This window comes from Girardinichthys multiradiatus, chromosome 19, assembly GCF_021462225.1.
Source record: "Girardinichthys multiradiatus isolate DD_20200921_A chromosome 19, DD_fGirMul_XY1, whole genome shotgun sequence".
Taxonomy (NCBI): domain Eukaryota; kingdom Metazoa; phylum Chordata; class Actinopteri; order Cyprinodontiformes; family Goodeidae; genus Girardinichthys; species Girardinichthys multiradiatus.
The window spans coordinates 756,988-781,698 of NC_061811.1; the positions used below are offsets into that span (position 1 = coordinate 756,988).

At 43.5% G+C, this 24,711-nt stretch overlaps 1 protein-coding gene across 3 annotated transcripts in view; it reads right to left on the minus strand.

Moving 5' to 3' along the window:
* Positions 1 to 24,711, minus strand: part of LOC124855344 (gap junction beta-4 protein-like) — a 27,676-nt gene continuing 2,965 nt past the window's right edge. Inside the window, exons 1-4 of one of the 3 annotated variants that reach the window (XM_047345117.1) lie at positions 20,872 to 20,890; positions 20,563 to 20,772; positions 1,470 to 1,771; positions 1 to 1,386 (exon numbers count right to left, since the gene is read on the minus strand). In XM_047345117.1, the coding sequence (XP_047201073.1) occupies positions 1,044 to 1,386; positions 1,470 to 1,771; positions 20,563 to 20,733 (816 nt within the window). In that variant the 5' untranslated portion in view covers positions 20,734 to 20,772; positions 20,872 to 20,890 and the 3' untranslated portion in view covers positions 1 to 1,043. Of the gene's footprint in view, positions 1,387 to 1,469; positions 1,772 to 20,439; positions 20,773 to 20,871; positions 20,891 to 24,711 lie in introns of those variants that run through there. The other 2 variants (XM_047345116.1, XM_047345118.1) reach the window with 2 other exon arrangements.

Here is a 24,711-nt window from a genome sequence, read left to right on the forward strand (position 1 = left end):
GGCCTCCTTGGCAAAAGGGAAAATATGATCTGACCATCAAAGTCGACTAGAACAAAACACGGTGGCGATTCGTCTCCTTGAAACTCCGTGTTTTTTTAGTTACGTGTTAAGCTCACGTCTTCGATCAGCAAAATGAAATTTCTGGCTTTCTTATTCCAGAAACCTCTTTTATGAATTGTTCGTTGGCCAACGAGAGAGAATAAATAAAATCCACTCAGGACTCTTCTCCAGGTGATGCTTCAGATGTTGGTAACCGTGTCACGGTCTCCAGCTGGAAAAGCAAATGGTCAAAATGGGCGCCTTCCTATATAGCGTCCTGTGACGTCAGACTGGGGCGTCCCGTCGAATCAGTCGCAATGTCCTGGATACAAAATGGCCGAAAACGCCAGGAGGCCTGGTGGCGTCCAGCATCGTGCAAATGGTCCAATATTCAGCAAACAAGTGGTCCAACAGACCATACTCAAGAAAAATCTGATTTGGAACAGCAGTTTGTTGGGAGATGAAAGCAGACCTTTAACATCTCCACCAAACTGGAGAACATGCAGTTGGGGCCTCCAGTCTTGCTGAACAATGAAGATACAGTCTGCAGTATACAGAGTCCATGATATACATCAGTTCCAAGATAACTGTTTTTGTTGTCTATAAAAATACTCTTAAGTTATCTGCTTCTAATACGCTAAACTGCTAAAACTCCTTATTGCATCCAGAGGCTGAACTGCTCCACCATAGTACCTGCAACAGAACCTGTCTCTGATTGGACAATATAACTACTAAACTATAAGTAACATATACAGTTGTACCCATCAGCTGGAGACAAAACCCCAAGCCAAGAAAAAGAGATTCCTGGACCAGTTAACCGTAATAATTGCCCTGATATTTTAACCTGCATATTGTTCAGGGTTTCTGGGTCTCAGGTACTGGACTTTGTCTTGCAGTCCTGAGAAGCAGAAGTTACTCTCAAAGGAAACCCTTAATGTTTCTGTTTTTCTTGATCACATGATCAACCATTAATTCAGTCTTCCTGATTGTCACCAATCTTCATGCTACAGCACTGTAGTTTTTTGTTGTTCCCTAGTCTTCTCCCTCTTATTTAAACTCAGCTGGCTCTCTGCTATTGTCGGATCCACCCTACAGTACTGGGATCTGGGAGGTGCAATGGTAGTGAGTTCATGTTGGTCAGTGACCACAAGCCTCTGGTTTTCATTTTGGATGTTTATCACTTTGAAGATGCGCTTGCCAATAAGATAAATCATCTCAAGGATGCACATTAAGATGCAGATTGCACTGGACACAACCATGAAGAGCATGAAGATTTTCTTTTCTGTTGGACGACTGATGAAGCAGTCAACGGTGTTGGGACAAGGTTCCAGGGAACACTTGGAAAGTCTAGAGAGAAAAAGTAGATCGAAGTTAATCAACTGAAGAACAGCATTGACGTCATTTGAGAATAAATAAAGTCCAAGGCTTACTTGGGGAGATCATATCCATGGTAGATCCGATACAGAATATAGAGAAATGATGTGTCAAATCCAGCTTTAAAGACCAAGCTTATTAGATATGTCCACCACAGACCACCTCTCTTCTTGCCGGGGTTAGCGTAAAGGTGGGAGCCATGGTTCACCTCAACATACTTCCTATCCTTCCCCTCACGGTATTTGACATGAGCCATCACCATAAGAGACGGACAGGTGACAAAGATCAGCTGCAGCGCCCACAGACGAATGTGGGAGATGGGGAAGATGTGGTCATAGCAGACGTTGGTACAGCCAGGCTGCAAACAAAGTCAAACATGTTACTTTCTGGACCCACCAAAAGAAGAAAAACTGTCTCTAAAAGGAAAAGGTCATGAAAACAGGAATAGTCGATTATCGCAAGACAAGTTTAACTCTGATCTGAACTGATTTCACAAGTAAACCAACATAAAGAGAAACCACAGTACTCTCTGAGATCCAAAAAATAAACTACATTAATACAATTTGCTTCCATTGAGGGAAATAATGAATCTTTTAATGTTGAAACAGATACCATGTTCATGAATGCACAGGGAAGATGATAGCTGCATAGGGTAGTTAGCCAAAATGGTACACAGAAGCTGCCACAAAGTGCTTGTGGAAATTAAAACCAAATTAATAAAAAAATACTGTTTGATCTGTGTATTGATGGACTCTCTCACTCTCTGCTTGTTACCTTCATGCTATTGTGGAAATATAAATGCCTTATCATTAGTAGCTAAAGCTAAGATATATTTGGGATTTGCTGCTTATAGATTGATTATTATTAGGAGTTTTTAGTTTTGGCATTGTTGATAGGCCTAAATTCTTGGTGTCAGATGTCTGAGTAAGTGAAATGTTCTGCTAAATTTTAAATGTGTAAACCAGTGTGTTAAGATAATATAAAAGAGGTCAAGTAAAGTAAAGTGAGAAAATAAGGTTTGAGGCCTGTAGTTTGAAGATTCTACAAATTCTGTTTCCTGAGTTTGGCAACTCCACATGTTTTCTGACGAGAATTCATGATTTCGCTGGGTTGAAGTCCCGGAGGATGGGGACCTCCGAAGTGTAAACAGTTTTCTTGAGGTTTGAAAGAAGGTTGTTCATTGTATTCTGGAGTCAGAAAGCTAAGACCGGGCAAAAACACAAAGGTTTGAATGCTGTGTTTTATTCGAGTTCTGTCTCAATAAAACCAGATTACAGATGTGGTAATTCCTAAAACACATAGTCTGAAGTCCCATGAAGTTATAAGTTACTGTGAACAGTTTGTATGAATCTGTAAGACCAGTAACAGTGAGAGCATGACTGTGAGTTATAAATGACATTTGTAACAAGACCAGCATGAGAAAACTATGAGCTGAAATAGGATAATTCAGCAAGAACAGTCAGAAACTGGAGCGCATTTAGTGCACTCCAATAATAGATAAAGTGCACAAACATAAAGACACATAAAATAAATGAGCTGTCCTCGGAAGAATAATCTGTGAGATAGACTTGTTAGGAGGAGTATGTGAAAAATACGGTGTGACTGGAGAGAGGCGCAGCGGTTCGCCAGACTCTCATTGCAGGTGAATGAATGTAGCATTCCTGTATGGAAACCTAACTGGTGTCAACAATGACAGGGTGCTGATTGCTGTTTGGATTGTAGGTGGGGAAACTGAGGTGTCTTGAGACGTGTTTATGTCACTCTCAAAATGGTCCAGATACCAGGGACACAGCGTGTCATATTTTCTGGACGGCCTCAGTTGACCAGTGAATTAACAGAGTGGAGTGAAGAAAGGTGTGAATACTTTTTTGAGTGATAATACTTTTCAGAGTGCCAATACTTTTCAGAGTGCTAATACTTTTTGAGTGCTAATACTTTTCAGAGTGCCAATACTTTTCAGAGTGCTAATACTTTTTGAGTGCTAATACTTGTTTGGGTGTGAAAACTTTTGAAAGTGTGAATACTTTTGTAAGGTGTGAAAACTATTTAGGGTTCTAATTGTTATACTGCCAACAATACCAAGATAAAATGCAAAAGATTCATTTTACAGGGAAATAATTTCATATTTGGCTCAGATTGTTTGCATTCTTGATTTTTCCTCTTTGAGAGAAGTTAAATTTCAGCTCTGTGAAACGACCTTGACAAAGAGATGCAGCTGCCTGAAAACAAAGATACAGGTCCTTCTCAAAATATTAGCATATTGTGATAAAGTTCATTATTTTCCATAATGTCATGATGAAAATTTAACATTCATATATTTTAGATTCATTGCACACTAACTGAAATATTTCAGGTCTTTTATTGTCTTAATACGGATGATTTTGGCATACAGCTCATGAAAACCCAAAATTCCTATCTCACAAAATTAGCATATTTCATCCGACCAATAAAAGAAAAGTGTTTTTAATACAAAAAACGTCAACCTTCAAATAATCATGTACAGTTATGCACTCAATACTTGGTCGGGAATCCTTTTGCAGAAATGACTGCTTCAATGCGGCGTGGCATGGAGGCAATCAGCCTGTGGCACTGCTGAGGTCTTATGGAGGCCCAGGATGCTTCGATAGCGGCCTTTAGCTCATCCAGAGTGTTGGGTCTTGAGTCTCTCAACGTTCTCTTCACAATATCCCACAGATTCTCTATGGGGTTCAGGTCAGGAGAGTTGGCAGGCCAATTGAGCACAGTGATACCATGGTCAGTAAACCATTTACCAGTGGTTTTGGCACTGTGAGCAGGTGCCAGGTCGTGCTGAAAAATGAAATCTTCATCTCCATAAAGCTTTTCAGCAGATGGAAGCATGAAGTGCTCCAAAATCTCCTGATAGCTAGCTGTATTGACCCTGCCCTTGATAAAACACAGTGGACCAACACCAGCAGCTGACACGACACCCCAGACCATCACTGACTGTGGGTACTTGACACTGGACTTCTGGCATTTTGGCATTTCCTTCTCCCCAGTCTTCCTCCAGACTCTGGCACCTTGATTTCTGAATGACATGCAGAATTTGCTTTCACCCGAAAAAAGTACTTTGGACCACTGAGCAACAGTCCAGTGCTGCTTCTCTGTAGCCCAGGTCAGGCGCTTCTACCGCTGTTTCTGGTTCAAAAGTGGCTGGACCTGGGGAATGCGGCACCTGTAGACCATTTCCTGCACACGCCTGTGTACGGTGGCTCTGGATGTTTCTACTCCAGATTCAGTCCACTGCTTCTGCAGGTCCCCCAAGGTCTGGAATCGGCCCTTCTCCACAATCTTCTTCAGGGTCCGGTCACCTCTTCTCGTTGTGCAGCGTTTTCTGCCACACTTTTTCCTTACCACAGACTTCCCACTGAGGTGCCTTGATACAGCACTCTGGGAACAGCCTATTCGTTCAGAAATTTATTTCTGTGTCTTACCCTCTTGCTTGAGGGTGTCAATAGTGGCCTTCTGGACAGCAGTCAGGTCGGCAGTCTTACCCATGATTGGGGTTTTGAGTGATGAACCAGGCTGGGAGTTTTAAAGGCCTCAGGAATCTTTTGCAGGTGTTTAGAGTTAACTCGTTGATTCAGATGATTAGGTTCATAGCTCGTTTAGAGACCCTTTTAATGATATGCTAATTTTGTGAGATAGGAATTTTGGGTTTTCATGAGCTGTATGCCAAAATCATCCGTATTAAGACAATAAAAGACCTGAAATATTTCAGTTAGTGTGCAATGAATCTAAAATATATGAATGTTAAATTTTCATCATGACATTATGGAAAATAATTAACTTTATCACAATATGCTAATATTTTGAGAAGGACCTGTAAAACTTCTACACAAAAGGCAGAAGCCTGTCTCTGCTGAGAGATGGGGATTGTAACTCTACCCTGCATGTGTCAAACTCAAGGTCCGCGGGCCAAAACTGGACCCCAGAAGTTTAGTGATTCTCTAGAAGTAGAGCCTTTTAATATGGTGATTGTGTGCTTGAATGTTATTTTGTCAATCAATAAGCAGTTTTGTCTACATTCTGCCACAATCTGCCTTTTGAAAATGTTTTGAATCTCGCTCTTTATGTCTAAAATAAAAAGATAAATTGGCTAAAGTCTGCAGACACAAAATGAACCTGGATTGAAGCTCTAACTATGTTTATTTAATCTGAGATCTTCTCCAAATGCAACAGTATATGTCCGTCTACATGAGATACTAACAACTTCACCTACTGGTATAATATAAAGATCTGATTGAATATGTGAAACAAACAATGATGAAAGTTTTTCAACAGGTGATGCTCATCCAGGAGGAAGACAGTGTTCCTAGGAAATGCAGCTCATTCATTAACAATCATTTTTTCTCCTATAGGTGGATGTTTTGCTGACTAATCATAGGCTGGATCTATGAAACATTATGAGCACAGACCAAATGACCAAGGTTCTGACTGACTTATGAACCTCACTGACCTGACAATGATAACATGACACCCAACAGACAACACCTTTAAGGTGGACCCACTAAGACCACCGTATTGATTCTTGGTGAATAAAAAAAAAGAATTGAAGCGTTCAAAACAGACCTTGTGGAAACAAAAGGGGTTATGAGGAAACAATGTGCATTTTAAGAATAATAGAAGTCAAATTATGTTCAAATGTTTGCAAATAAAATGACTCTGACAGAGAAATAAGTAAGTAGTGTGTGAATGTGTGTGAATGGGAATGACTGATTTCAATGTAATGCATCTTTGAGGGACTTTAAAAGCGCTAATAAAGGTCTGATGTTCTGATGATCTTTGCCAAATTTATATCTTAATAAGGTTTCCAGAATCTTTTCTGAAAAATCATATAAAGATAGCAAAGGTTCTACCTGTATTGAAAATACTGATTACCATAAGAAAGTTCATAGATCTGTCTTCAATTTTTCATAATTCTTTTACAAACAGGTTATTTAAACTTTCATGTGGCCAAATGTCTGTGTTTGACTTTCTGTTTTTGTGAAATAAATGTCTGTTTCATGTTATGTAAAAATTAGAGTCCTCAACATACCATAATAATATTAGGTCAGTTCTCTATGGTAAAACAAAAAGATTTTAACAGATGTTTAGACTTTTTCCAGTCAGGTTCAAAATGATTGAATTAGACTCAAACTTAACATAAGATGAAATGAACCTTAACAGAATTACTGGACTGGACTGACATAGAGAAAACTTTAGTTAATTGAAACAAACTTTAGTTACTTGAACTAAATACAAAGCTGACTGAAACTGGATGTTGTATCTATAAAACTGGGTAAGATAAACTAAGATTATAAGATATAATATGCCCTTCATTTTTTGTGTTCATCAGTGAGTGAGTTTTTATTTTTAATAAGAACTAAACCAAGCATTATTTATAATAATAGCAACTACCAAAAATAGTGATCTCATTTTTAAATGTAATAAGGACAGCGGCTACAGTGACACATTGGGAAGACCCACGTGTCAAGGGGGGAATATGTCACATCTGGTAAAGCATTAATGCTACACTATAAATGCAAAGAAGTTTTGCAGATCATGCATAATTTGTTGCAAACACGGGGGAAGAAATATTGCCTAGTTGTAATAGATGAACCTAGTGACACATTTCTTCCCCACATATGGTATCCCACAGATTATAAGGTCAGATAATGGAACTCATTTTGTAAATAAATTAATAGAACTAAGTTCTAATGCATTAGGGTTTCAGTTAAAAATTAAGGAAAACAATGGAAGAAACAGGGAGGCCATGGCCCGAATGCCTATCCCTGGTTAATTATGGATGAGAATAACTCCAAATCAAACTGGTCTTACTCCATTTGCCACCTACTGTACATCATTGTATGGCTCCACCCACTATATTCTGAGTCTGAGATCACGTGACACCAAGTCGCTGATGTAACTTCGTATTCTCAAAGAAATAGTACATGGCAGACCGTTTTCTCTGCCCTCTGACATGAATGAAATAGAGAAAGCACAACAGGAATGGGACAGCTGTTTAAAAAGCCATATTAAAAGGAGTTCCTGTTGACATGTGTCAAAAGATGAAAAATAATCCTGATTTGCAGGGAACAGACTTCACAAAGTGGGAAAAACATTTAATTCACCTTTTACATACAGCTCAGGAGGCAGAGAAAAAGAAAAGAGGAGAAAGAGCAGCTACAGAATCCGCTCCTTAAATTACAGCTGCAAGAGGCCAAAGACAAATTAAATAAGAGAAAAATGATTTAACTGAAAATGTAATGTTAGCTGCAGCTCAACCTGTTCCTCCAGCAGCACACACCCCTATGTTTATGACTGATCAGTGGCAAGAAGGGGGTTACTCCCTCCTCCACCCTATTTATTTTAATAATTACAGGTACAGTGTCCCCGGTCGTGGAGGCGGATGGTATGTTGGTGGTCGGCTGGTCGTGGTGGATGGTGTGGAGCACCCAGAGGAAGGGGTGGAGCCAGCGGAGCACTGGGAGATGTTTGCTACAACTGTGCAGCGTGGGCACAGCAGATCCCACGTTGCCTGCAAAGGTGGGAGAGAACTGGCTGAATTTTTAGTGGACACTGGAGCTACTTATTCCACCATAACACAGCAACCTCCTAAACCACTGCTCTCTACCAAGACTGTTTCTGTGATGGGCTTCTCAGGGGCTGCATAAATTCTTCCTGTTCAGATTGGGACTCAGAGAATAACTCACCCTTTTGTGTGTTCACCCAGCACACCTGTTCATTTGCTGGGCAGAGACTTATTAGTGAAGCTGGGAGCATCAGTGTTGAGTGGTACTGATGGGTTAACGGTAACTTTTCCAGATGGTTCCTCTTTGGCATGTGGACAAATCAGCATGGACAATATTTTTTACAGCCAGTTGCAGAGGAATATGCTGACATATACTGGGGACTGCAGAAAGCACCTTCTTCTCCAAGCAGCATCTTCTCAGTGTATCAGCTGTGGAAACCCTGGATTCGAAGTCTCTGCCCCTGCACCTCTCCGCCTGACCCGCCCCATGTCACTCTGTTCTACGACCGTTGTCACACTGAATGGTACCAGGATTTGTTTAATGAAACAGTAGAAGGTAGGACATGGTTTATTTCATCCAAAAATATTTATGTGGCTCCTGAGGGTGTGGCTGCAACAGTTGATTTAACACCTGACCAAGCAGAACGGTATTTACTGTCAGATGAAGCTGTTCCTCATGTTTCTCTTTCTTTGCATCCTGATTATCAAGCTAAGGAATTGGGAGGAGTGGTAAAGCACTCTCTGGCAGCTGGAGACTGGCAGGACACCTCAGTCACTAACTTAAGGTATTCTAAGAGCACAGACACATACTGTATAAATGTACAGCTACTGATGAAGTTCTGTTGCAGCGTGAGATGCTCATACATCATCCTGGAAGAGAAAAAAAAATAGATTATCCTAAAGCTGCAGCTCTTTTGCAGAGCCTATCTTATCAGTTATGGGCTGAAGGGCCCACAGATGTAGGATTAACCCCCTGCGCCCCAGTTTCTTTTCAGGTTGCATCTCCCTCGCTTATTTGGGTTCCACAGTATCCGCCCAGAAAATAAGCTCAGGAAGGCATCAGAGACATCTGCATAAACATGGATTCAAGGTCAGTAAAAATAAACTAAAAATAGCAAGGAAGCAAGTTTCCTTCCTGGGCGGAGTTATTACCGCAGGAAACACGAGCATGTCAGGTTCACATAAGCAACGTATTTTAACACACCCTAAACCTCTTAGGTTGAAAGACATGCTGTCATTTTTGGGCCTTACAGGCTACAGCAGGAACTACATCCCAGGTAACACCGATCTCACACAGCCCCTCAGAGACCTACTCAGAGAACAGGGCATGTGAAATCTCAACAATGTCCTTAATTGGACACAGGAAGTGGAGGAAGCCTTTATTGTGTTAAAACAGCTTCGCTCCAACGCAGCAGAACTTACGCTCCCAGACTACACCACACCATTTTATTTGGATGTTTCTGTAACAAAACTGGCAGTAAATGGAGTTTTGTTTCAAGGAAAAGGGGGAGAGAGGAGAGTGCTGATGTACATTTCAGTAATGATGGATAACATGGAAAAACACCACCCATAATACACACAACATGCAGCAGGGTTGACAAAATTAATTCAAAAAACAGCTCACTTAGTGATGGGACACCCTCTGAATGTTTTAACAGTGTGGTGGCATATGTGAACTCTCAAAGTTTCACCATGACAGCTCTGAGACAACACAGGCTCAGCAAAATCTTGGAGGCACCAACATAACCTTCACTCATGAGGGAATCAACATGGCGAATGGAATAACAGGAGGAACCACATCAATGTGAAGAGCTGGTTAGCAGGCCAGAAAGAATAAGACCAGATTTAGAAGCCAGTCCCCTTGAGGGACCTCAGGTGAGACAGATGTTCACAGATGGTTGTTGTTTTAGGCATGATGCTGAAGGACTTAAGGCAGCATACCGGTGGTGGAAGACACAGGGACAGATTTTATCACAGTACAGGGAGAGGAACTGACAGACGCACAATCAGCGCAGAAAGCAGAAGTTATGGCAGTAATAGCTGCTCTGGAAATAGGAGCAGGACAAAAGGTTAATATCTACACAAATTCTGCATACGCTACAGGAGCGGAGTTCTATAAATCAGAAACATGGTTTAACTCCACATGAGCTGCAAACAGGGAGGCCATTTCCAGGTCCACAAACAAGGTTACCGTTTCTCACTGAGTGTGAACAATCTATGTCTCATCGTGATTATTAAAGATTTCTCCAGTCTTTTTACAGCTTTCTCCAAGCAGATCCCAGCAGAACCAGAGACCAGGGTCGGAACCACCACCTCGGAAGCCGAGTGGGTCCTCCTGAAAGTCATCAAAAGAAAGTGGTCAGAGCCAAGGTGGACCGGTCCATTCCAGGTCACAGAGAGAACCTCACATGCGGTGAGGGCAAAGGAGACACGTGGTATCATTGGAGCCAGTGTGCAGCAGCAGAGGCACCACAGAGATCGCTGCCAGAGGTCCAGCAGAACCTGAGGGACAACACCAGCACACTAGAAGACCTTTCTCACCCAATTCAAGGGGCAGAATAATCCCCTAGGGTGAGAGAGCGTTCATTTACACCTAAAGGTTAGTCTACACCTTAGGTGCACCGTCAGATCAGTGGTCCCACCAATAGGGGCAGAATAATCCCCTGGTGGGACCACTCAGCTCCAGGTCAGTCTACACCTGTGATTGAAGACCAGGACATCACACAGAAGAGGCGGATGTGATCGAGCTTTCCTCTCTTTCACTCTCTTTCACTGGTGGTTGTAGCTGCTCTCCCACCGAAGAACTGAACTGAACACTCTGAACTTTTAAAAAAATAATAATAAAAAAGGTCCTTAAGTATCTTCCTTCAACACACGCCCAAAGCACAGCTTTAACTAGGAGAAGGCGTAGACATATCATAAAACGGAGCGCAAACTCCTTTGACTTAAGCAAAGACTCACCCACCTACATTGATGCAATAGGAGTACCTCGGGGAGTGCCAAATGAATATAAAATCGCGGATCAAATCTCGGTAGGTTTTGAAAATCTCCCAATAATTGCAGCCTTTTTTCCGGTGACCCCAAATAAAAATGTAGACCGCATCAACTACATCCATTACAATGTTTTACGTCTAGCTCACTTAACAAGGGATGCAGTAGAAGGTCTGTCTGAACAATTGGCACCAACCTCCCTCATGGCTGTGCAAAACCGAATGGCATTAGATATGTTGTTAGCAGAAAAAGTATGTGCAATGTTTGGTGATATGTGTTGTATTTTCATACCCAATAATACCGCCCCTGATGGTTCCGTCTCAAAAGCTTTAGAAGACTTAAAAACACTTTCAACCACCATGCATGAGCACTCAGGAATAGACAATCCGTTCGAAGACTGGATGACTGGTATGTTTGGACACTGGAAAGGGTTAATTATGTAATTGTTTATATCCATTGCTGTTTTTGTGACTATTATGGTGACGTGTGGATGTTGTTGTGTACCATGTATAAGATCTTTGATTGTGCGCTTTATTACTGCAACTATTGAAGGCAAGGCAACCACACCCCCTCATATGATGCCTTTGTTGGCTATCCCTGATGATGACGAGGAGCCTGAAGGGGTGCTTAGGCGTCTGGTATAGACGTTTACTTTTTGTATTCTTTTAGTGAAGTCTTAACAGACTTCAAAAGGGGGAATTGTGGAAATATAAATGCCTTATCATTAGTAGCTAAAGCTAAGATATATTTGGGATTTGCTGCTTATAGATTGATTATTATTAGGAGTTTTTAGTTATGCTTTTGATCGTTAGAAAAAAAACCTTAACAGTAGCCTCAGTTTTTACACAATGAGTGTTTATTATTCAAGGTTAAAGGTTGCAGGTGTTTTCTGTCTGTATCGTGAGAAGCTGGCAGTATATTAGGGAGGCATGGTACTCCTCTCACTGAAGATTCCTGAAGACGTGTGAGAAACATTTCTTTAATTAAATGATGAAATGTATCTCTGTTTCTTTGATACTGTTGCTGGGGAGACATCCACAGACAGAATGATTGTGTCTGTGTACTGCATAGCAGCATGGGGTATAAAATGTAATGTTACGCAGCCCCCAGTGAGACAACACACAGACGTTTCCAGGTACCAGTGTAAGTGTGTGTCTCCTCTCTGAATTCAGATTGGTTTTAATAAACTTGTGGAAACGTACAACTGATCTCTGACTGAGGATTGTCCTTTGGGTGCCAAATAAAAAGAGTCGTTGAGAAGTGAGGAGTAATGTAAGAATGTAAGAGTTAACGGACGGCCAGTAAAGTTTTCCTACCTCGACATGAGCTATACCAGGACAGGCGAAGATCAGCTAAAGTAAGATACCCCAATGTAAGCTAATTTAGGTTTAGAGAAGATACACTAACATAAACAATGCTAAGGCAAACTAGCATAAAATACAGTAACATAAGCCAAGGTAAGAAAGCCTAATCTGTAAGATAACAAGGTTATAGGTAAAAAAAAAAAAACCCATGACATGTCAAGACAAGCTATGCTAAAGTAACCTAGCCTAAGGTACTCGCACTCGTACTCGTCGTCTTCCGCTTATCCGGGACCGGGTCGAGGGGGCAGCAGACTCAGCAGAGACGCCCAGACGTCCCTCTCTCCAGACAACCTCCTCCAGTTCCTCCAGGGGGAGCCCAAGGCGTTCCCAGGCCAGCCGAGAGACATAGTCCCTCCAGCGTGTCCTGGGCCGTCCCCTGGGCCTCCTTCCAGTGGGATGTGCCTGGCACACCTCCCGAGGAAGGCGTCCAGGAGGCATCCGGTATAGATGCCCGAGCCACCTCTTATCTATTAAACTCATAGAGCTGACAGGAAAGTCACAAATATTACTGAACTTCAGGAGAGTTGAATGTAGCGGTTTTAACACGCAGTCTGCTGCTTATAAAACGTGTTTAGTTGTAATCAAGTTCACCAGTGATTAAGGGACACTTGTTAGACAGATTCTGGATTAAATCAGTCCTGCATCTCTTCATTCATCAAACCAAAAGTACCATCATGTGTCAAGTCTCATCTGAGCAACAAAACTGCTGCATTAAAGATTTAAGAGGTAAGGTACGGAAGCCCGTGAGGGGACATGGGGAAATTTATTTATTTTGCGTCTCCACGCAATACTTTTGTGTTCGGCATTTTGGAACAACAGCACAGATGACAAACTGCTCATAAAACAAACAGCACTGATATGTCATTGATATGGTTTATTTGTCATATGCAGGTTAACACGTAGTAAACAATGTGATTAAATGTTTAGGATAAGAAGAACCGTTCAAATCACGATAAAAACAAAAACACTAATGGTGTACAAAAAAAAAAGTACACATCATGCAGCAGCAATAAGGAAATAAAGTGTCACAGATGTGGTTTCGTGCAGTTTTATTGTTCAGTAGTTTGTTTGACAGCTTGTGGATAAAAACTGTCTTTTAGTCTGATTTGAAGATCATTTTATTTAAGGCTGATTTCAAAATAAAACTCAATAAATCTCAAAACGGGTGTAGTGTTTGTTTCATTTTTGCAGTTATCTGGTTTGGAAACTATCCCGCAAAGTATCGCGAGATAACGCAAAGACTATTGCGTGAGAACGCAAAAAGTATTGCGTGGGAACACAAAAAAGAGAAAAATCCCCCATGTCCCCTCGAGGACTCCGTAGAAAAGCTTCATCAAGAGAAGATATTAAATAAATATGTTGTGAAGTAGAAAAAAATTGAATGTACCATTAAATGTACAATTTATTTAATACATCATTAAATATTAAGTGTACCACTAATTATGTCATGTCGTCTTTAAAATTATACTTAATTATTCAGTGGCACATTTAATTGCATTATAGTCCATTTCATGATATAATGGTACATTTATTGTTTCTAATAATGTATTAAATAAATAAATGGTACCATTAATTTAATGGCACATTTAATGTTACATTTCTTTCATGTTGCATTTACTTCACTTATGGGACATTCACAACATTTATTTATTTAATGATGATTTTATTGTATTAATTTTGGTCCAGTTTGACCCTCCATTCTTGATGCCTGTATAGGAGGTCATGTCAGAATTTGAATCAGGTGTTCTGGAGCAGACAAACATCTAAAACTTGCAGGGAAGGGGTCCCTGAGGACCAGGGCTGTGAACCATTGAGCTACAGTTTCTAAATTATGAAGGTTTTGTCTTTTTGGCCTTTTGTTCAACAAGTACAGTTCTCTTACTAGGTGGATTTTTCTTTCATTTCAGCAACTTGAAACATAAAAGTAATGTCATTGTTCAAAGGAAACAATCACTTAATAAATAAGTAAAATACAACTAAGATAAGCATGGTCTGTTTCCTTGTTTAATATTTTATTATTTCTTCATTATTATTCTTTTTACTTTAACTGGCCTTTACTACAGCTAAAAACAGGGACCTAACTGGTCCTTCAAAGAAAGAAATTACCAAAAGACTAAATGAAGAAAACAAAAATGGGAGTGGCACAGGAGTGGGAGTCAATTTACCAGGAGTGGGACGGGACAGGATTTTTTTCGTTATGCTGGCCTTGGATTGGGATGGGACAAGACATTTTTCTGTGAGAGCGGGATGGGACAGGAGAGAAAATACACTCCCGTGTCACCCTCTAGTGCCCGGCCACCCTACAGAGGAAGCTCATTTCAGCCGCTTGTATCCGGGATCTCGTTCTTTCGGTCATGACCCAAAGTTCATGGCCATAGGTGAGGGTAGGAACGTAGACCGACCGGTAAATCGAGAGCTTCGTTTTTCGGCTCAGCTCTCTCTTCACCACAACGGGTCGTCACATCGCCCCCATTACTGTGGCAGCCGCACCGATCCGTCTGTCGATCTCCCGCTCCATTCTTCCCTCACTCGTGAACAACACCCCGAGATACTTAAACTCCTCCACTTGAGGCAGGAACTCCCCTCCAACCTGAAGAGGACAAGCCACCCTTTTCCGGTCGAGTACCATGGCCTCGGACTTGGAGGAGCTGATCCTCATCCCAGCCGCTTCACACTCGGCTGCGAACCGCTACAGCGCATGCTGTAGGTCTTGGCTAGAGGGGGCCAGCAGGACCACGTCATCTGCAAAAAGAAGAGATGAAATCCTCTGGTCCCCAAACCAGACCCCCTCCGGCCCTTGGCTGTGTCTAGAAATCCTGTCCATAAAAGTTATGAACAGGACCGGTGACAAAGGGCAGCCCTGCCGGAGTCCAACATGCACCGGGAACAGGTCCGACTTAGTGCCGGCAATGCTGACCAAACTCCTGCTCCGCTTGTACAGAGACCAGATGGCCCCTAATAAAGGGCCCCCGATTCCATACTCCTGGAGCACCCCCCACAGGGCATCACGAGGGACACAGTCAAATGCCTTCTCCAGGTCCACAAAACACATGTGAACCGGTTGGGCAAACTCCCATGAACCCTCAAGGACCCTGCTGAGGGTATAGAGCTGGTCCACCGTTCCACGGCCGGGACGAAAACCACACTGCTCCTCCTGAAGCCGAGGTTCGACTATCCGACGGACCCTCCTCTCCAGTACCCCTGAATAGACCTTACCAGGGAGGCTAAGGAGTGTGATCCCCCTGTAGTTGGAACACATCCTTTTGTCCCCCTTTTTGAAGAGGGGGACCACCACCCCAGTCTGCCAGTCCAGAGGCACTGTCCCCGTTCGCCACGCAATGTTGAAGAGGCGTGTCAACCATGACAGCCCCACAACATCCAGAGACTTGAGGTACTCAGGGCGGATCTCATCCACCCCCGAAGCCTTGCCACCGCGGAGTTTCTTTACCACCTCGGTGACTTCAGCCTGGATGATGAAAGAGTCAAACCCCGAGTCCCCAGACTCTGTTTCCACCACGGAATGCGTAATGGCAGGATTGAGGAGATCCTCGAAGTACTCCTTCCACCGCCCGATAATTTCCTCAGTCAAGGTCAGCAGTCTCCCACCCCCACTATAAACAGTATTGGCAAAGCACTGCTTCCCCCTCCTGAGGCGACGGACGGTTTGCCAGAATCGCTTCGAGGCCAACCGGTAGTCCTTCTCCATGGCCTCACCGAACTCCTCCCAGGCCCGAGTTTTTGCCTCTGCCACAGCCCGGGCCGCAGCACGCTTGGCCTCACGGTACCAGTCAGCCGCCTCAGGAGTCCCACAAGCCAACCACAGCCGATAGGGCTCCTTCTTCAGCTTGACAGCGTCCCTTACTGCCGGTGTCCACCACCGGGTTCTGAGTTTGCCGCCGCGACAGGCACCGCAGACCTTACGGCCGCAGCTACGGGCAGCAGCATCGACAATAGATGCGGAGAACATGGTCCACTCGGACTCTATGTCTCCAACATCCCCCGGGATCTGGTCAAAGCTCTCCCGGAGGTGGGAGTTGAATACATCCCTGGCCGAGGGCTCCGCCAGGCGTTCCCAGCAGACCCTCACTATGCACTTGGGCCTGCCACGTCTGTCCGGCTTTCTCCTCCTCCAGTGGATCCAACTCACCACCAGGTGATGATCAGTGGACAGCTCAGCCCCTCTCTTCACCCGAGTGTCCAAAACATGCGGCCGAAGGTCTGATGATACGACAACAAAGTCGATCATCGACCTCCTGCCTAGGGTGTCCTGGTGCCAAGTGCACTGATGGACACCCTTATGTTTGAACATGGTGTTCGTTATGGACAATCCGTGACTAGCACAGAAGTCCAATAACAAAACACCACTTGGATTCAGATCTGGGAGGCCATTCCTCCTGATCACGCCTCTCCAGGTGTCACTGTCGTTCCCCACGTGGGCGTTGAAGTCCCCCAGCAGAATAATGGAGTCCCCAGGAGGGGCACTATCCAGCACCCCCGACAGGGACGCCAAGAAGGCCGGGTACTCTGCACTACCACTCGGCCCGTAGGCTGAAATGATAGTCAGAGACCTCTCCCCAACCCGAAGGTGCAGGGATACGACCCTCTCATCCACTGGGGTAAACCCCAACACGAGACGGCTGAGCTGGGGGGCAACAAGCAAACCCACACCAGCCCGCCGCCTCTCCCGGTGGGCCACTCCAGAGTAGAAGAGAGTCCAACCCCTCTCAAGGAGATGGGTTCCAGAGCCCACGCTGTGCGTGGAGGCGAGCCCGACTATTTCTAGTTGATATCTCTCGACCTCCCGCACAAGCTCAGGCTCCTTCCCCCCCAGCGAGGTGACATTCCACATCCCTAGAGCCAGCCTAAGCATCCGGGGATCGGGCCGCTGAGGTCTCCACCTTCGTCTGCTACCCAATCCTCTTTGCAACGGTCCCTCACGGTTCCCCCTGCAGGTGGTGGGCCCACGGGGGGATGGCCTCATGTCTCTCGTTCGGGCTTGGCCCGGCCGGGTCCCGCGAGGAGCAACCCGGCTACCAGGCGCTCTCCGACAAGTCCCGACCCCAGGCCTGGCTCCAGGGTGGGACCCCGGCTCTGCCGTACCGGGCGACGTCACGTGCCTCGATATTTTGTTCTTCATGAGGGATTCTTGAACCACTCTTTGTCTGACCCATCACCTAGAGCCTGTTTGCAATGGGAGACCCTACCAGGGGCATTTAGGCCCCAGACAACATAGCCTCTAGGATCATTTGAGCACTCACACCCCTCCACCACGTTAAGGAGGCGGTTCAAGGAGGGGCCTAGCCTAAGGTAAGTTCAGCTAAACAAATAAAAGCTGTGCTCTGCCAAGCTATAAGCTAAATCAATGCAAAGCTAATCCAAAGTAAACTATTCTGTGGAAAGCTAAACTAAGCTAACTAGATGGTTCATCGGCTGCTTCTTGGTTAGTGTTTATGATCTAACAGGTCTTGTGATTTTATTCCAGCTTACTTTAGTTTTATTTTTATAGCGCCAATTCACAACACATGTGGTCTCAGGGCACTTTACAAAGTCAGTTAAATCGAATCATACAGATTTCAAGTCAGACATTCCAATTAATCGTAACCATTGAACAGTTCAGTCAGATTCAGATTTCATCCAGTCAGTGACTTGCAGCATTCACTCCTCCTGGATGAGCATATAGAGACAGTGGACAGTCACTGGTGTTGACTTTGCAGCAATCCCTCATACTGAGCATGCATGTAGCGACAGTGGAGAGGAAAAACTCCCTTTTAACAGGAAGAAACCTCCAGCAGAACCAGAACCAGGCTCAGTGTGAGCGGCCATCTGCCACGACCGACTGGAGGTTTGAGAGAACAGAGCAGAGACACAAAGAGAACAAAGAAGCACTGATCCAGGAGTACTTTCTATGGGAAGGAAAAGTAAATGTTAATGGATGTAGCTCCTTTAGTCGTTTCATCTAGAAAGAAAGAACAGATAAACTCTGATCCAGTTTTCAAGGTTAGAGTCTGAAAGAGAGAACATAGAGTTAGTTACAGTAGAAGCTCAGTCAGTAGCCATGTCTAGGAGAGAGAAAGGGTTAAACACTAAAAGACAGGGCTATGTGGATCATCAGTAGAAGGTGAGCATTAAGTTGTTGCCAGCAGAAGCTTGGACGATGCCCCTCTCCAGAAAGGTGTCACAGGTAGACACAGAGTCAGGCCAGGTGTAGCTTCTAGGAAGAGAAAAGAGAGAACATAAAGTTAGAAGCTTTGTAATTTGGATGAGGAAAACTAAGGATTAAATATTGAAAAGAGTTGTAGCTATTGATTGGTCTGGGACTAATCAATAAATCAGACTGAAAGATGGTTGCTACTCCTCCTCCTCGCTCAGTATTTCGAGGAATGTGAAAATTTAAATAATTATTAGGAGTTAACTCATTTATAGTAACATAATCATCTTGCTGCAGCCAGGTTTCTGTGAATCAAAATAAATCAATCTGATTGTCACAAATCAGGTCACTAACTAACAATGTCTTTGAAGAGAGAGATCTTATGTTCAATAAGCCACATTTAATTGTTTTATTTTTCTGTTCAGTCGAAGTTGTTAATTTCTATGAGATTTTTATGGCTTCCTCCTTTTATTATTTTTTAATCTATTCAATTTTGGTCGTGGGCGAGACACTGTCTTAATAGGGTAATGGGTGGGTAGCAGTACAGAAGCTGCAGAGAGGAGTGTTAAACTATGACCCTGCTTCCTGGACTGAACCCTGGGTTGTCAGAGTTCTGGAGAACTAATAAATTCAGCCAGATTCCTAGAAAGAAGAGCTGCTCCATCCAAAGTGGAATGGATGCCGTCTCTCTGGATCAGACCAGGTTTTCCCCAAAATGTTTGCCAATTAGTAAATTAAGTACAATGCAACTAAAACTACCAAATCTGAGAGCATTTTTAAGATGGCATGAGTAAAGGAGAGCTGCAGCATCATCCTTTAGTTCATCTACTCCTGTATGATTTGGAACTAAAATGCTATTTTGTCTGTCAAACTGGGTGATCTCTGAGATTCTTCATAAACCCAGTTAAAGACATGCAACAAAGAGAGTGTCTGTACCAAACTGTCAGTAACTAATTGTTACAAAAGCAGTTAATTTTATACATAGACTCTGTGCCAAGTTGTCTGTTAACTCTAAACACAACACTGGTTGATCTCTTGGGTTCAGAAGTCTTTTTATGCCTGATACGTTAACAGAATTTCCAGATTTTTATTTTGCTACAATGCTGTGAACATTATTACAAATTTCTCCTGGTTTTGTTTTTTTGTCAAACCCGAATGTTTATGATTGTCAAGCAAACATTGATACAAAAAGCAGTTTTTAAATGGTAAAATTTACTAAAGTAAAATGTTACCCAAACCAACCTGTGTCAAATATAATTATACCCATATCTCACCACTATGCACCTCTTTCATAATATTGGGGGCTGTTTGTGGATGAAGAATATGATCCTGGCACTTTGTTTTGAAAAAAGAACAAAATATGAAACAGAAATAGCCAAGCACTTCCCTAAAGTTACCAAGAGGGAGCAGAAAAATGAGATTAACAGGCTCGGGTGTAATCAAAGTAGTCTGTTCACTTCCTGCAGGCAGGGCAAGGAGGAGAATACCGTCATCAGAATACCATGAGGATTTACAAAGATTTGACACCAAGAAGAGAAAGCTAATTAACCCATTGAAGTTCTGCATATCCTCAGTGCACAAAACCCAGGATAGAGGACTGTGATAAGGACAAAAATCAGTGATGCTTGTAGACAACATTGCGTTTTTAAAAATATGGTGATAAACGAACTGTTGCTGTATCCATATTCAAATGTGAGAGGGTGCTGGAAACACATCCTCAATCAAACACAGTTTTACTCACTATCTGGACTTTTACACACAGGACACTGTGAATCTGGAGACAGATGGAGGCTGCTGCAGCTCTGAAGCTGAGCTAAATTGGACTGGACTATTCAGATTGTAGAATCAGCAGTAACATCCGCAGCATACTTCAAAACATTTATAATCCACAACTTTTAAATACTGTAACTCATTTTTGACCTACATACGTAGCATACGTAGCAGCTTAATGTTTTATTTCCATGTTCCTTTGCAATGAGCTTGCAGATCACCTTCAGCCGTTCTGTCCTGGTGCTCTCCAGATAATCCAGCATGGCCAGGAGATAGAGCCTCTAATTAGGAAAGCCGTTTATCCATCCCAGGGACATGTAAAGGTGTGTTTGTATGGAGCTCACCTGTCGAGTGTTGCACACAAAGTCCCTGCTTTCCTCTCCCCACACTTTCTGGGCCGCCACCACAAACACCAGCACACGGAAAACAAACACCATGGACAACCAGATCCTCCCAAAGGCTGTGGAGTATTTATTGACTCCACTCAGCAGATTCTCCAGTCCGGACCAGTTCATCCTGCTGGTGCTGTGGTCTAGAGCACACACAGGTTCTCACTGTGGAAAAGAAGAAGTGAGAAAATATCAGCTACACCTTCCCAAACGGTGCAGCTCATTAATGAAAACATGTGGGCGATCCGTAACCAGTCATGTTACCTCTGCATTCATCACCTTCTTCTTCAGTGAAAACCCAGCAGTGATGAACCCTGCCCATAGCTCAGCCGTTCTTTCCATCAGAACCATAATTCAAAGTTTAAAGGGATCACCGAAGATTGGACTTTACCTGACCCAGTTATCATTCTGACCCCTTTACCAGTTTTTCTACCAACACAGTTTAAGTTTAAGGATATTTTTCAGATTTTTCTACAGAATGCTGATCTTAGAGTGTGATAATAGTTCTGACCCAGTGCCATTATATTCAGAACCTTTTGTGGTCATGATCTGTTAGTGTTTAAGCTGTTCGCGTTCTCTTAGTGTTGTTCAGCCCCTTGTTTATGTACTTTTTACTCCCTTCTTGGGTTCTGTCACATTTAGATATCTCCGTTTCGCTCTGCTCAGACTCTTCTCTCCCTCAGCTCCTTCTGTCCTGATTAGTCTCAGCTGCTCCTCATCTCCACCTGGTTGCTTCCACTTAGCTTTCTCTTCTTCCCCTGTATTCTCCTGTGTTTAAGCTGTCTGGTTGTCATTGTTCCTCTGCTCCATGTTCCACTGGTCTGCCTCATGGTCTGTTGTCCTCTTCACTTCTTCGTTGGTGCTACCTGTGTCCGCAGTGAGTTGTTTTTGATATTATTGTTTTTAAAATCTTGTGTTTACCTTTCAGTCGGCACTTGGGACCTTCACAAACCTACACATCATGACATTTGGATTTAAAAGGTTTCTCCATCCACCCCGCCTCCAGCCCATAGACTGCTGGAGATACAGGGGTTGGACAATGAAAGTGAAACACCTGTCATTTTAGTGTGGGAGGTTTCATGGCTAAATTGGACCAGCCTGGTAGCCAGTCTTCATTGATTGCACATTGCACCAGTAAGAGCAGAGTGTGAAGGTTCAATTAGCAGGGTAAGAGCACAGTTTTACTCAAAATATTGAAATGCACACAACATTATGGGTGACATACCAGAGTTCAAAAGAGGACAAATTGTTGGTGCACGTCTTGCTGGCGCATCTGTGACCAAGACAGCAAGTCTTTGTGATGTATCAAGAGCCACGGTATCCAGGGTAATGTCAGCATACCACCAAGAAGGACGAACCACATCCAACAGGATTAACTGTGGACGCAAGAGGAAGCTGTCTGAAAGGGATGTTCGGGTGCTAACCCGGATTGTATCCAAAAAACATAAAACCACGGCTGCCCAAATCACGGCAGAATTAAATGTGCACCTCAACTCTCCTGTTTCCACCAGAACTGTCCGTCTGGAGCTCCACAGGGTCAATATACACGGCCGGGCTGCTATAGCCAAACCTTTGGTCACTCATGCCAATGCCAAACGTTGGTTTCAATGGTGCAAGGAGCGCAAATCTTGGGCTGTGAACAATGTGAAACATGTATTGTTCTCTGATGAGTCCACCTTTACTGTTTTCCCCACATCCAGGAGAGTTACGGTGTGGAGAAGCCCCAAAGAAGTGTACCACCCAGACTGTTGCATGCCCAGAGTGAAGCATGGGGATGGATCAGTGATGGTTTGGGCTGACATATCATGGCATTCCCTTGGCCCAATACTTGTGCTTGATGGGCGCGTCACTGCCAAGGACTACCGAACCATTCTTGAGGACCATGTGCATCCAATGGTTCAAACATTGTATCCTGAAGGCGGTGCCGTGTATCAGGATGACAATGCACCAATACACACAGCAAGACTGGTGAAAGATTGGTTTGATGAACATGAAAGTGAAGTTGAACATCTCCCATGGCCTGCACAGTCACCAGATCTAAATATTATTGAGCCACTTTGTGGTGTTTTGGAGGAGCGAGTCAGGAAACGTTTTCCTCCACCAGTATCACGTAGTGACCTGGCCACTATCCTGCAAGAAGAATGGCTTAAAATCCCTCTGACCACTGTGTAGGACTTGTATATGTCATTCCCAAGAAGAATTGATGCTGTATTGGCCACAAAAGGAGGCCCTACACCATACTAATAAATTATTGTGGTCTAAAACCAGGTGTTTCAGTTTCATTGTTCAACACCTGTAGGGACCAACTTCCCCACGACCCATTATCGAAGAAGCGGTAGAAAATGACTGACTGACAGTTTCTTCATCCAAACGTAGGTATTTTTGTCTCCTACTGCTGTAGGACCAACAGTTTTCTGACCAATCAGGGCTCCGAGTGCAGAGAGACACGCCCACACTCTAATTTAGTCCCAGTAAATTTCGCCTGTGGACCTGAAGGTTCTGTTTAACCCGTCAGATCTTCTACAGGAAACTGCAGACACTTTAAAAGTCCCATGTGAGACCAGCAGAAGGCTCTGATGCTCACAGTTCAAGACTCTTTCATGCTTTTATTCAACTTGTGGACTCATCCCGCTCCCCCAGAAAAGTAGATCACCATAGTAACCAGTGGCTCTACATCATCTGAGTCTAGCTCCTTCATTGCTGTCATAATCCATCATGAAGCTTAAATTACTAACAGGTTTCAGAAGAGGAAGTTGATGTATGTTGGATTTTTGGCCAGCAGCACCTTTGGCTGGTTCATTTATGTGAAATGAGGAGGTTTTTGCATGTTGGGGTGTGGATTCAGCTGCTGCTGAAGACATTCAGGTTAAAGACAGATCAGAGCGCAGTGAGGGCTAAATACTGGATAAAGAGACTTATTTTCCCACACAGTAGACATTTAAACATGTAATCACTGTGTGCTGCTCAGTGAACAAAGCCAGTGATTTTTATAACCTGCAGTCAGAAACATCCGGCCACATGATGGAAGTATAACCATCATGTCAGCTTCACTGGTGAAGAACACTAGATCTTCATGTTCTTTACTCATTTTGTCCAAAAACTGAAGGAACCACACCAGTGATTCTTTTGTCCTCAAAAGTGGACCCGATACCAGTGTGACAGGAGCTACACTTGACAGCATCAGTCTTTGCACACATACAGGTCCTTCTCAAAATATTAGCATATTGTGATGAAGTTCATTATTTTCCATAATGTCATGATGAAAATTTAACATTCTTATATTTTAGATTCATTGCACACTAATTGAAATATTTCAGGTCTTTTATTGTCTTAATACGGATGATTTTGGCATACAGCTCATGAAAACCCAAAATTCCTATCTCACAAAATTAGCATATCATTAAAAGGGTCTCTAAACGAGCTATGAACCTAATCATCTGAATCAACGAGTTAACTCTAAACACCTGCAAAAGATTCCTGAGGCCTTTAAAACTCCCAGCCTGGTTCATCACTCAAAACCCCAATCATGGGTAAGACTGCCGACCTGACTGCTGTCCAGAAGGCCACTATTGACACCCTCAAGCAAGAGGGTAAGACACAGAAAGACATTTCTGAACGAATAGGCTGTTCCCAGAGTGCTGTATCAAGGCACCTCAGTGGGAAGTCTGTGGGAAGGAAAAAGTGTGGCAGAAAACGCTGCACAACGAGAAGAGGTGACCGGACCCTGAGGAAGATTGTGGAGAAGGGCCGATTCCAGACCTTGGGGGACCTGCGGAAGCAGTGGACTGAATCTGGAGTAGAAACATCCAGAGCCACCGTGCACAGGCGTGTGCAGGAAATGGGCTACAGGTGCCACATTCCCCAGGTCAAGCCACTTTTGAACCAGAAACAGCGGCAGAAGCGCCTGACCTGGGCTACAGAGAAGCAGCACCGGACTGTTGCTCAGTGGTCCAAAGTACTTTTTTCGGATGAAAGCAAATTCTGCATGTCATTCGGAAATCAAGGTGCCAGAGTCTGGAGGAAGACTGGGGAGAAGGAAATGCCAAAATGCCAGAAGTCCAGTGTCAAGTACCCACAGTCAGTGATGGTCTGGGGTGCCGTGTC